We start from the raw sequence: 12,419 nt of genomic DNA, 5'->3' as shown, positions 1-12,419 counted from the left end.
AAAAAAAAAAAAAAAAGTATGCAGAGCTGCTTCAGGTGAGTGGCTAGCCCCGGTAAGGAAACATGGGGCCATCAGGAGTTTGAGGGCAGATTCCAGGCCCCCTTCCCCCTAGGAGAGGCCATAAGCATAGTGGCAGGCTGAGAACCTGCCATGGGCTGGGGAGTTGACTCTAGTCATCCCATTCAATGTTCACAAGGACCCCATTCCCACTGTACAGCTAATGAGGTTCAGAGAGGGCGATGGCCCACCCAGGGTCACACATCTGTCTGGCTAGAACTGGAGCCCACAAGCAGTATTACTGGCCCAGGCTGCTTGTGAAGCTGCACGAGCCTCTGGCCCAGCACAGCACTGGGGGAGGGCAGCTAACCCTCCCCACACCCCACCTCTCCAGCTGGGTCTGGGCGCGGGGCCATGTCGGCAGGGCTGCCCCCCAGAACTGCTGAGACAATGCCAAGGCAGGTCTACGGGGAGGGTATGTCTGAGAAGGAGCCATGGATCAATATTGTGCATTAAGTGGGGGTGGTGGGAGGGGGAGCGGCACGGCGCCACCGCCACAGGCAGCTCCCCCTCTCCCTGGGCCTCAGATTGCCTGGCCCCGCCCACGGCCTTATCGGACCCTGAGCGATAAGCTGGATCTCCGGGAGGCTCTGCTGCTGTCATCCCAGCTCTCTCTGCAGTCCAAGCAGACCCTGCCAGCCTGGCATAAACGGCATCTTGTCAGGGCAGCCGGTGACGGACCGAACCTTCGGTGGTGTGAGCTCCTCATCGTGCTTGTTCCCCTTATTCCGTATCCGGGTCTGTGGGCTCCTGGGAGCAGGCAAAGACCTCACCTGGCTCTGCACTCCCTGTCTGGGCAGGCACAGAGCCAGCTCGGAGAGAGATTTGTGGTCCTGGGCCGCCACGGTCCCAGCAGACGCCAGTCATGCACCCTGGGTGCCCCCCCTTCTCCGGGGAAGCTGAGCCCAGAGCCCATGCACCAGCTAGATGACCCAACCCAGCCCTAGACTCGTCCAGCCTCAGTCTGGAGAAGACATCAGGGCCTTTGAATCCAGCTCCCTCGCTGAAGCTTCTATGGACCATGGTGGGGCCCAAGACCCTTCCAACCTGCACCCCTGCAGAGATGGGGTACCCACTGCCCCCAGTGTAGCCCATTCTGACTTTGGGCATCAGTGACTATTGGAAAGCTGCTCCTCAGGCTGAGCGGAAATCTGCTTCCCGGGGACACGCACCCCTGGGTCCTGACTGCTTGTCCATGTAACAGGCCTTTGAGCGCTGGAGGGGGCTGATTTGAGTTCCTTCCTTGCAAAGAGGAGTCAATATTATCACTCCCTTCCCGCCACGCACGGATGATAGCACAGACGACACAGACGCAAGGCCAGTGAGGAGAGGGGGCACCAAGCCAGGCCCCCTGTCCTTGGTGGATCCTTTACCTTTTGGAGGCAGGATGGTCCATATTTCAGCAGTTCCAGAGGAACACACTTGCTTATTTGGGGCTCAAGCTGCCCTCCCCCACTACTTGAAAGATGCAGCTAGGGAAGGGGCTATGGGTGCGCAGGAGAGTAGGAGGGTGCGGGATACCCAGCCAGGGAGCAGAAAGGAGGTGGTTGCCTGAACTCCTGTAGTCCTTAACCTGGAGGGAAGAACCGATGGGTCCTTTGATCCAAAGGACCCATCGGTCCTTCGACCAGTGGGTGGGGCGAAAGTGTCTTGTTTGCTAGTGGTTTCCGGGGCTGGCTGAGAGCCAGGCCTTGGGGCCTCTAAGAGCCAAGTCAATCTGACAGCCGGATAGACAGATGAAGAGCTGGGGGCCAGAAACTCTCCTGTAGGTGTTACTGGTGTCCATAGGGCTGCTTGTGGGGCAAAGCCTGGGTGGCTGGATAGGCGGGGGGATGGCCAAGGGCAGCTCTGGCCCCACCTCTACGACCTCCTTCCCACTTGGCTCCAGCCCCGCGGGGTCCCCCCAGGATGGCCCCTTGCAGCCTTTGCCCAGCACACAACAGCAGATGCCACCTGTGATCACTGTCACTGTTTGGCCACCATTTTGCAAGTGCTTCCTGTGTACCCAGTGCCATGCTCCTAAATGCTCCACATGAAGCTGAGCTCTCACCCCAGCCCCCAGGGTGGCCACCAGTCCTGGGAGGACAAGATAGCTCTCAGGGCTAAGGGTCAGCCCTGGAAAGCTGCTCCATACCTGGCCTCCTGGTGTGGGCAGCTTGGGCATCAGGGCAGTAGGATGGGAAGCATCTCCACAGGCTGTCATCCCAGCTGGCCCCTAGGTCTTCATCTGTCTGTCCAGCTGTCAGATTGACTTGTCTCTCTGAGTTTGCTCATTTCCTGCTGTTCCCATGAGGGGCATGGGATCTGGTAAGAGGCACCGTTCTTTGTCTCTCTGATCCAAGCCCAGCTTGTATGCCTGTGCTCTTCTTGCTGGGGACACGGCAATCTGGGTTACCTCCCCAAAGGGCCCAGTCCACAGCCCCTGGTCTCCAGGAACCCCCTGGAACCGGTGTCCTTCTGGGGAGCAGCCTCACAGGAGCCCTGACTCGGGGGGATCCTCCTGCTAGAAGGCACCTATGGGTGCCATAGGCTCAGAGAGTTCTACCGCCTGCATGGCCCCAGGTCCTCACACTCATCTGTGGGGTCCTCCCAGGACCCTGTGTGGTGGAGGGCACCGGAGCAGACAGCCCCCAACCCCTCCCTGCTTCTGCGGCCACAGAGACAACATCCCCAGGTCTGAAAGCAGAGCTGGTCATGGGGCTGGGCCCCATCCTGGTCAGCCAGCTATGCGAGCCACATCAGCCTTGGGATGATGCAGAAGATGCCAAATGTCCTAATCTGTCTGGGCTGCAGTGACAAAAATACCATGAACTGGGCAGCTGGTAACATGCACTGCTCACAGTTCTGGAGCCCCGCTGTCCAAGAGGAGGGCATCAGCACAACTGGGTTCTGGGGAGGGCTCTCTCCTGGGGTGTGGACTGCCTACTTCTTGCTGTGCCCTCACATGGTAGAAGGGGCAAGGGAGCTTTCTCGGGCAGCTTTTTATAAGGGCACTAATCTCCTTCAAGAGGGCTCCATCCTCATGACCCGATTGCCTCTCAAAGGTCTCCCTCCTAAACCATCGCTTCGGGAGTCAGGTTTCAACCTATACACTTGGGGGAGGATGCCAACATTCCTTCTAGAGCACCAACTATAAACCGAGCTGGGGGGCCGTGGTGACCACAGCAACCCCCACAGCTGGCCTCAGGCAGAAGCCAAAATCCCAGCTGGGCAGAGGGGACGATGGCAGGGAGCATCTGGTCAAGGCACAAAGAGGCCAGAACTAAGTGCTGGCCAGGGCGCATCTCTCCCAGGGTTGCAGTGTTGCCATTCTGAGTTGGCCTCAGAGAGGACTGGCTGTGAGTGCTGGGGTTCTGGAGAAGGTCTCCTGTGGGGGATCTGGCTATGTTTCTAGTCTGTTTCTTCTGCTCCTTGGGCTGGGACAAAGGAAGGCATTTTTGTCCAGGGGTCAGAATAAGCAGGTCAGGCAGATACGCTGTTCAGACAAGCACGGGCTGGGCTGTTTTCTGCAGAGGCAGCAGACCAACTAACTGGACCCTGGGGCGGCCCAAGCACTGGGACCCAGTAGAGAACTGAGGGTGAAGGGCAGGGCCTAGTGGGACACCAGGTCCCTGGCCATGCCAATCAGCCCAGTTTTCTCAGGGTTTTGAAAGAGACTGTGGAAAGGAGTGGTCTGTGAGTAGTTAAGAGAAGAGACTGAAAAGTGGAGACAGAAGACGAAACTTCTGCAGGTTCCCGATGACAGGGCCTTCACATGAACCCCTTTTATTTGAGGGAGGGACACAGGGAACCTCTGCACCTTCTCCACATCTAAGAAAGGGTACTAAAAGGAAAGCACCCATGGGGACCCCCAGGGGCCGGCATGGAAGTGTGAGCAGAGATTGGAACACAGGAAGCCTGGGGCTTCGGCTTGCCAGTCAGATCTGAAGGTCAAAATCAGAATTCGGGTTGGCCTGCACCCCTCTTTTTGCTCATTCTGCTCAGCCACCACCTAGGGGCAAGGAAGATGTGCGGGAGTCTCAACCTCGGCACACCTGGGTGTGCCCACATTTAGCAGCGGTGGTACCACACCTGTGAACTCTGGCAGCTGAGTCACCTCCACGGGGCAGGGCTCAGAGCCTAGAGTTGTGCCTAAAAGGGGCGGGGAGGAGACCAGAGACTCTCCGGTGAACACAGAAGGCACATAAGCAGGCTAGTCGCTGCAGCCAGAAACAGAAACTCCTGGACCGGGAGCCAAGGGTGGGGGCTGGAGTCTGAGGGCAGGGAGACCAGGAGCTGTCGCTGGTACCTCTGTCCGGCAGGGCGTGGGTCTGATATCCCAGGGAGCCAGTGGGGCAGGGCAGAGTAGCTCAGTGGCAGCTCCCTCAAGGAAGATAGCCATCTCCAGGCTGGGGCCTGGCAGGTGGCAGGTGGCAGCCAGCTCCTAGCACACGCCGGGTTTCCTGATTCCTTAGTCTGGTGAAACTGCTGCAGTTTCTGTCTTGGGAGTCAGAGAGGGAAGGGAGAGGGGCTTCAGTTGGGTCTGGGTTCAGTTGTCAGGCTGCTCAGAGATGGTGCCAGCCATGGCCTGACCTAAAGTCTGGAGCTATGGGGGTTCTGGGGTAACGGCTAGCCCCAGAAGTCTCTGATGCTGGTCCTCAGCTAGCATGAGCTTGGGGACAGTTCTCCCATGGCCTCCTGGCAAATGGGCTGGTTGCTGAAGCGGTTTGACTTTTTGGGCCCAAATCTGGACAGACTCGACAGACTTCAAAGGACAGCCTGTACTCCAAAGCTAAGTGTAGTTGCTGGTACAGACCATCTATCTCTACCTTGGCTTCCAACATCAAACATCAAGGGTCCTTCTACCATCCAGAGTCTCTTCCAGCAGTGCCTCAACCCAGGTTTGCCCCCAGGAGACAGCCTACAGGCCAGTCATAGATGTCTAGCCAGAGCCACCACAGGCTTAGGGCTCTGGTCTGTGGGTACTCAGGGCTAACAGTGCAGGCCCGGGGCTATGGGTACTCCCACAGCTGGGAGAGAAGGGGTGTGATGGAGGAGCAGAAACAAAGGAAAGAGAGTAAAGCCCTTCCAGCCACAGCTCCTAGCCATCCAGGATGCCAATTCACAGGCACGGCCACCCAGTTCCTGTGAAGAGATGCCATTCTTTCTTTTTTTAATGATTTTATTTATTTGCGAGAGAATGAGAGAGAGAACATGAGAGGAAGAAACAGACTCCCTGCTCAGCTAGGAGCCTGATAAGGACTCCATCCTGGGACTCCAGATCATCACCTGAGCCGAAGGCTGTCGCTGAACCAACTGAGTCACCTAGATGCCCCCAGAGATGCCATTCTGAAATAGACTGTAAACTCCTCAAGGGTGGTCTCTGACTTGGAATCCTTGGGTCCCCCACTCCAGAGTAGCTGGTGAGCCTAATAAGCACTCTCTACCCAGTACCTGGATGGGAGCCCCACCAGCAGGAACTCCCTATAAGCCCCTTCCTGACCGCCTGTGTGAAATGGGGGGTGGGGGGTGGGCGCGCGGAGCTGGACAGGGCATGGGCTGGGCTCCCTCTACACCTCCAGCCAAGGCTGGGCTCCCCGCAGCTTTCCCTGGTCAGGCCAGGGAGGGAGGGCAAAGCAGGTGGGGAACTGGCTGGGAGGTGTAACTTGAGCCGGGAGGAATTCCCTGCCCTTCCTCCATGCTTTTATTAAAGTAGGGCGGGGAAGGGCAGGCTTCCATCGGAAAAATCTCCCAGGCTGCCGGGGGAGGTGGGGAAGCCGCCAGGGGGCTGGGAGGGAGCACCCGCCCGCTGCAAATAGAAGGCGCTCAGGCCCACAGCCCCGGCTGTGGGAGGCTCCAGGCCGGTCCAAGGGCACCGAGGCCAGAGCCTACCCGGGTCGGCACAGAGGTGTTTCTCCTCCCACCTCCGCACTCCTGCCTAGAGCACCCCTCTCCTATTTCCGGGCAGGGAGTCGGGTCTTAGAACTCTGGACAGCAGGGACCCAGCTTTTGCTGGGGCGACGGAGCTGGTGTCCTCACTGTCCGTGCTCCGGAGGACGGCACTGGGCGACCCTGTGGAGCCGACGTGTGGTGGTGGGGATTCTGGCTGGACCCCACTCTATGCCCAGGAGGCCGCGCCTGGTCACTCGTGGGACCGATCCGGAGACAGGGCTCGGGAGGGACGTCAGGCAGGCTCCAGAGAAAAGCACGTTCGGAGTCTGCCCTCTCCAACCCAGGCCTCGGCGTAGGGACTCTAGTGGAAGGAAGCGCCAGGGGGAGGCAGGGTCTCTCTTGGACCCACCTGGCCATGGGGCGGCTTCCACGCAAGAGCCCAAGGAAGTCGCTCAAGCGCCCCCCGTAAGCCGGGACTACTGTCTCGGAGGTTCGCATCCCTTCCCCCATCCCGGCCCGCCGCACTCGTGGCTCGCTGTCACCCAGACCAGAGGCTACCGAGGCGGGAGCGCTGCCCGCTCCGCCCGTGGGCCCCCAGAGCCGCCTCCTCCCCACTCGCAGGGAACGTCACGGCGCGCCCGCAGGACTCTCGAGGAATCAGCCGCGCGGGGAAATTGAAGGAGGGGAGCGAGGGCTGGGGGCAGCAGAAGCGACTCCCGGGACCCGGGTTGGGGCGGATCAGTGCCCGGGCAGGGCCGAAGGGGTAGAGGGGGTGCGAGTCCTACACTCTCCAGGATTTGGGATGAGGTGCGCTGCAGCGGGCGAGCTGGGGAGGGGCAGCTAGCTTGGCCCCATTCTTCCCCGCCCCCCTTCTCTCGGACCCGGGCTCCTCTCCGCGCCCTCCACCCCTCGTCCCAGGCCGCGGGCGTGGTTCCCTCCCGCAAGTCCCCAGGCTCCCAGCCCACCGCGGAGGGGCCGGGCGGGGGTCCTTACCTCGGCGTTGACTTCTGCGTCCTCCGCCGCCGCGCCGCGGCCCAGGAAGCCCAGAAGCACCAGGAGCAGTGGCAGCAGTCGCGGCCGCGCCGCCGCCTCCCGGCCGCCGAGGATACTGACCGCCCAGCCCGGCCGTCCGGGCGCGCTCCGGTCGCTGCCCATGCTCTCCGCGCCTCGCTTGGCCGGGGGCGCTGCACGCAGGGCTCGCCCGCTGGCCGGCTCCGGGGCCCCGCACGCGGATCGGAAACTTGCGACGCTCCCTGGCTCCCCGCCCGGCGGGCGCGCGGCAGACCTCTCGGTCCCTGTCCCCTCCGGAGACGCTTAGGTCCCCTCAGCAAATTCTCACGCCCGAGGAGAAGCCGGCAGGGCAGGTCCGGGCGCGAGGGGCCGGCCCGCGGGGGAGGTGGCCGGCCGGAGCCGCCAGCCGCGGGGTCCCGCAGCCTCGGCGCCCCGGGCCCGGCTCCCGAAAGCTAGCGCAACTCCTGAGCCTTTGTCTGGCTCAGCGCTCCGGCCGCCCGGTCCCGCGGCGCCCCCTGCGCGCCCAGCTCCCTCTGTCCATGCCCGGGGCCGGGTGCTGCCCAGAGCGCGCGCCTCCCGCCCAGGGACTTTGCTCGCCCCGCGCCCACCCGGGCCCGGGTCCCCGCGCAGTCCCGGGAGGAGGCGCAGGGAGCCGGTCGGAGCAAGTGAGCGAGCCAGGGAGCCGGCGCCCGACGTCCCCGGCGAGTTCGGCGCAGCTCTGGGCGCTCCCAGCCCTCCTCCTCGCGCGCTGCTCTTAAAGGGCCAGTGCTCACTCCGTGCGCGGGCCCGGGCGGGGGGCCGGGGGCGGTACCTCGGCGGGGGGGGCTATTCGGTAGCAGGTGCCGGCGGTGGAGTCCGACCAGGCGACCCTTTACTCTTTCCAGAAGGAGGGAATCCTTCCCAGCCCGCCTCTGTCACTCCCACGGTGCTTGTGGAGAACGGGTTTGGCACACACACACACCCCCCGTCGCGCTTCCTAGCAACCCCCTAGAGAGAGGGAGGGAGGGAGGAGGAAGAAAGACTCTTCATTCTCCCACCTGGCGGGTGTGTAGGGATACTAAGGCAACGGAGGGCAGTAGGGGGTGGGGCGCGAGGGCAGAGGGACCCAAGTGTGCGGGGGGGGGGGGGGGGGGGAGCATAAAAATCTAGCGGCTTGTTGGCCCCTGGGGTCTTTTCAAAAGCCTCAGGATGCCACTGGTCCTTGAGTGACCCTCCTCGGTTGCGTTTACAAGAGCACAGGTTTCAGAAGGAGGCAGTTGCACTTTTTGTCTCTATTTTTTTTTTTTTTAAGATTTTATTTATTTATTTGTAAGAGAGAGAGTGAGAGCGAGCACAGGCAGACAGAGTGGAAGGCAGAGTCAGAGGGAGAAGCAGGCTCCCTGCGGAGCAAGGAGCCCGATGTGGGATCATGACCTGAGCCGAAGGCAGCTGCTTAACCAACTGAGCCACCCAGGCGTCCCCACTTTTTGTCTCTTACCTGCCGCCTTTATGTCTTTATGTGGAATGTGGGGCAAAGGGCTGCTGAGGGTTGGGTATGCTTCTGCTGTCTCCACACTTGAGCTGTCCAAGCAGAGCATACTGCTTCATGCAAGTAAAACATGGCAGTTCCACAAGGTGATGGGCCAGTGGGCAAAACTTCCACAGAGCTGAGCTGAAAGTGCTAGGTTTAATCCAGGAGCAGGCCATCTGTGTGGATGCAGAGGGCCTGGGGTGGCGAGAGGCCTCCATCCAAAGTCCACAGAGACTGTGAATTCAGACCAAGGGCAGTTCTGGCCGCACAGACTGGCCCCAGGGTCAGGAGGTGAAGACCCCAGGGTAGGGCAGGAGGGTGGAGACCTTCCCTCTCTTCTGCTACTTCCCAGTACTGGGAATGGAAATTTTCCCTACCTGAGGGTGAGTTTCTCTAGAGTAAGCCCTGGGGTGGCCCAGCCCACCTCACCTCCTGGAAATGGGCAAAGAGCCCGCTGAGCTTGGAAATGGCCTGTTGAGAGACCTGGCAGGTAAGGAAAAAGAGCACTGTGAAAGAAAACAGAAGTTAAACTGCCCATGATAGATTTTATTTAAAAAAAAAAAACAAAAACCAAAAACTATTGCAACAACAACAACGAAAAAGCTATTGCAGTAGGGGAAGACAGATTCCAGTATAGAACTGGACCCACTTCCAAATATGACCTGAACAGGGGGGGTTTATAGCCAATAAGCAAGTGGAGTGGGAGTTTGGAGGGGTGTTGGGGAAGTTTCTGGCTAAAGATCACCTGGTGTGTGGGGGGAGGTGTTGTAGGGATGCCTTGCGTGATAAGATCTCAGGCTGGGAAATTCTGAATAAACTGATTTAGCAGGATTCTTGCTAAACTGGATTCTAGAAGGAAGTAGACAGAAGGGCCTCCTTGGGGAGAAGGTTTGGGGGATCCTGACTAAAGTTTGGTCAAGCAAAGAATCTTTGTCAGTCTCCCCCCTTGCTCAAGTGAAGAAAAGAAATTCTTCTTTCCTCTTATCAACGTAAGTCCATTTCTTAGGTGGTTGCCTTTTAATCATTTAGAACCTTGGTGACAGTAGATAATGGCTGTTCAATACGAGACACAAGACCTTTAATGAGAGGAATACCTTGAAGATAGGTAGATGAACACTGGAGACGGAATCAATATGTGTACCCAACTTCACAGACCTTCAGAGATCTACCAAGGAAGGACGCGGTGTGAGTTAGAATGGTGGTGAAACATTTCTTCCTTCACCTCTTGAACCTTCCAGGTTAAGGCAAAGATGTCCGGTAGACCATTGGGGTTGAAGATGCACTCCTTACTTCTTTTTTTTTTTTTTTTAAGATTTTATTTATTTATGTATTTGACAGGCAGAGATCAGAAGTAGGCAGAGAAGCAGGCAGAGAGAGAGAGAGAGAGAGGAGGAAGCAGGCTCCCCGCTGAGCAGAGAGCCCGATGCAGGGCTCCATCCCAGGACCCTGGGATCATGACCTGAGCTGAAGGCAGAGGCTTTAACCCACTGAACCACCCAAGCGCCCCGCAGTTGTTACTTCTGACCGCTAGGCAAGTGCCCTCCTTCTGTAACCAGGGACATATGGAGAATGGCTAGCTGGGTTTCTTGTAGTTAACCAGTCACTGATTCAAGACCCACAGTGGTATTACCCAGGGACAAGGTGAATGGCTTCGGCAATGAATAGATGATTGATTCTGTTGTGGAATCTAACTTTTTGAGCCAGGTGATAAATTCCTAGGGTTGGTACCTAAAAAGGTGGCAAACTCCCCCACCACCCCCGCAAAGTCAAGAGGTCCTGGATGGAACACAGGACCAGTTTTGTGGCTGTTTTTTCTACCTCACCTTCCCAGGAACAGAGGTCACCTATAGGAGGATCTGGGATGTGATGTCGTTCTTTTCTTTCTTTCTTTCTTTCTTTTTAATTTTTAATTTTTTTAAAGTTAAATTTTTTTTTAATTTTTAATTTTTTTATTAACATATAATGTATTATTAGCCCCAGCAGTACAGGTCTGAATCGCCAGGTTTACACACTTCACAGCACTCACCCTCCCCAATGTCCATAACCCCACCACCCTCTTCCTCCCCCTCTCTCCCCCCAACCCTGTTTGTTTTGTGAGATTAAGAGTCTCTTATGGTTTGTCTCCCTCCCATTCTCATCTTGTTTCATTTATTCTTTTCCTACCCCCCAAACCCACCACATTGCCTCTTAACTTCCTCATATCAGGGAGATCGTATGATAATTGTCTTTCTCTGATTGACTTATTTTGCTAAGCATGATACCCTTTAGTTCCATCCACATCTTCGCAAGTGGCAAGATTTCATTTCTTTTGGTGGCTGCATAGTATTCCATTGTGTGTGTATACACACACACACAATGGAGAATATATATATTCCCCATATACCACATCTTCTTTTTCCGTTTATCTGTTGATGGACATCTAGGTTCTTTCCATAGTTTGGCTGTTGTGGACATTGCTGCTATAAACATTCGGGTGCACATGCCCCTTCGGATCACTACATTTGTATCTTTAGGGTAAATACCCAGTAGTACAATTGCTAGGTCATAGGGTAGCTCTATTTTCAACTTTTTGAAGAACCTCCATGCTGTTTTCCAGAGTGGTTGCACCAGCTTGCATTCCCACGAACAGTGTAGGAGGGTTCCCCTTTCTCTGCATCCTCGCTAGCATCTGTCATTTCCTGACTTGTTAATTTTAGCCATTCTGACTGGTGTGAGGTGGTATCTCATTGTGGTTTTTATTTGATACCTCTTGTTATTATAGTGAGGGCAAGGTGACCCTGAGGGAGGGCATGCTTGTTTTAGAGAGAATTTATGAATGCAAGAAGATTACAGGAAATAGAGTAAGATAAAGAGATTTGGGGGGGCCTGGGTGACTCAGTGGGTTAAGCCTCTGCCTTCGGCTCAGGTCATGATCTCAGGGTCCTGGGATCGAGCCCCGCATCGGGCTCTCTGCTCAGCAGGAACCTTGCTTCCCCCTCTCTCTCTGCCTGCCTCTCTGCCTACTTGTGATCTCTGTCTGTCAAATAAATAAATAAAACCTTAAAAAAGGGGGGGGGGAATTCTTTTAAAAAGAGAGAGAGAGATTTGGTAAGTTTGATAGGTAGCAGGGTCCAGTTGACAAGGAACAGCCAAGAAGCATGGGTTCCCCAACGTTAGAACCATCAGGAATTAGCCAGGGGTCATAGAAATAACCATCTGGTGGCTGAGGATAACCAGAGAATGCTAATCTTGAGGCGAGGGGGAAAGCTGTGTCTGGAGGTGATTTCTGTGTGGTTGGGCTGGGTCTGAGAAAGGAGCTAGGAGGTGCCGTGGGGACATTTCCATTCCCATGAGGGATCTCCAGGGAACACTGTAGTGGCCTGGGGCTTTTATGTTGGATTTAGTGCTGGTTAGGGAAGTGTAATGATAAATGTTCATTCTCAGAAGAGGGCCTGTGGTAAAATCACAAAGGAAAAGACAAGCCCCTTGTGAGGATGGACTGGAATGGGTGCAGGGTTTTCTCACGGGGCTAATCACCTGGGTTAAAACAGTGGAGGGCAAGCTGCTTCCCTTTCTTGCTGTACCTTTAGGGTTTTTCCAGGCTTGTGTTTCTGACCGTTGAGGCCAGGGGCAACCGCTTGGTGCAAGTAAAAGCGGAAGAGTCCGAAAGACTGTTCGTGTACTGTACCCTGCATTTTGTCCTTTTCCGTGTGAGCCGTGTCAAATAAACCACACAAGGTGACTCAAGAGATGAACTTGGGGACTGTGGAGCAGCCATCTTGGTGTTTCCAAAGTCCATCGGAGTGGCTTAAATACACAGCTTTCCCCATCCAGTTCTTTCTAAGTCTGAAGCTACCATTTGGGCCGTGTGGATTTCTTTCACGATTGCCTGAGGAGCCGTCCTAAAATAGTGCTCTCTCAAGGAAAGTGAATAATCCCACCGGGGGTCTAGGCCTTGAAAGCAGGATGCAAGGGCACAGTCCCAAGGCTT

At 56.6% G+C, this 12,419-nt stretch overlaps 1 protein-coding gene across 1 annotated transcript in view; it reads right to left on the bottom strand.

Annotated features, from left to right (window-relative positions):
* Positions 1-7,860, bottom strand: part of MMP15 (matrix metallopeptidase 15) — a 20,227-nt gene extending 12,367 nt beyond the window's left edge. The window contains exon 1 of the mRNA XM_059382812.1: positions 6,922-7,860. Within this exon, the coding sequence (XP_059238795.1) occupies positions 6,922-7,083 (162 nt within the window). The 5' untranslated portion in view covers positions 7,084-7,860. The remainder of the gene's footprint in view (positions 1-6,921) is intronic.
* Positions 7,861-12,419: the final 4,559 nt, after the last annotated feature.

This window comes from Mustela nigripes, chromosome 17, assembly GCF_022355385.1.
Source record: "Mustela nigripes isolate SB6536 chromosome 17, MUSNIG.SB6536, whole genome shotgun sequence".
In the NCBI taxonomy this organism is placed as follows: Eukaryota; Metazoa; Chordata; class Mammalia; order Carnivora; family Mustelidae; genus Mustela; species Mustela nigripes.
The sequence above is the reverse complement of the archived record's forward strand: the minus strand, read 5'-3'. Positions and strand labels throughout refer to the sequence as shown.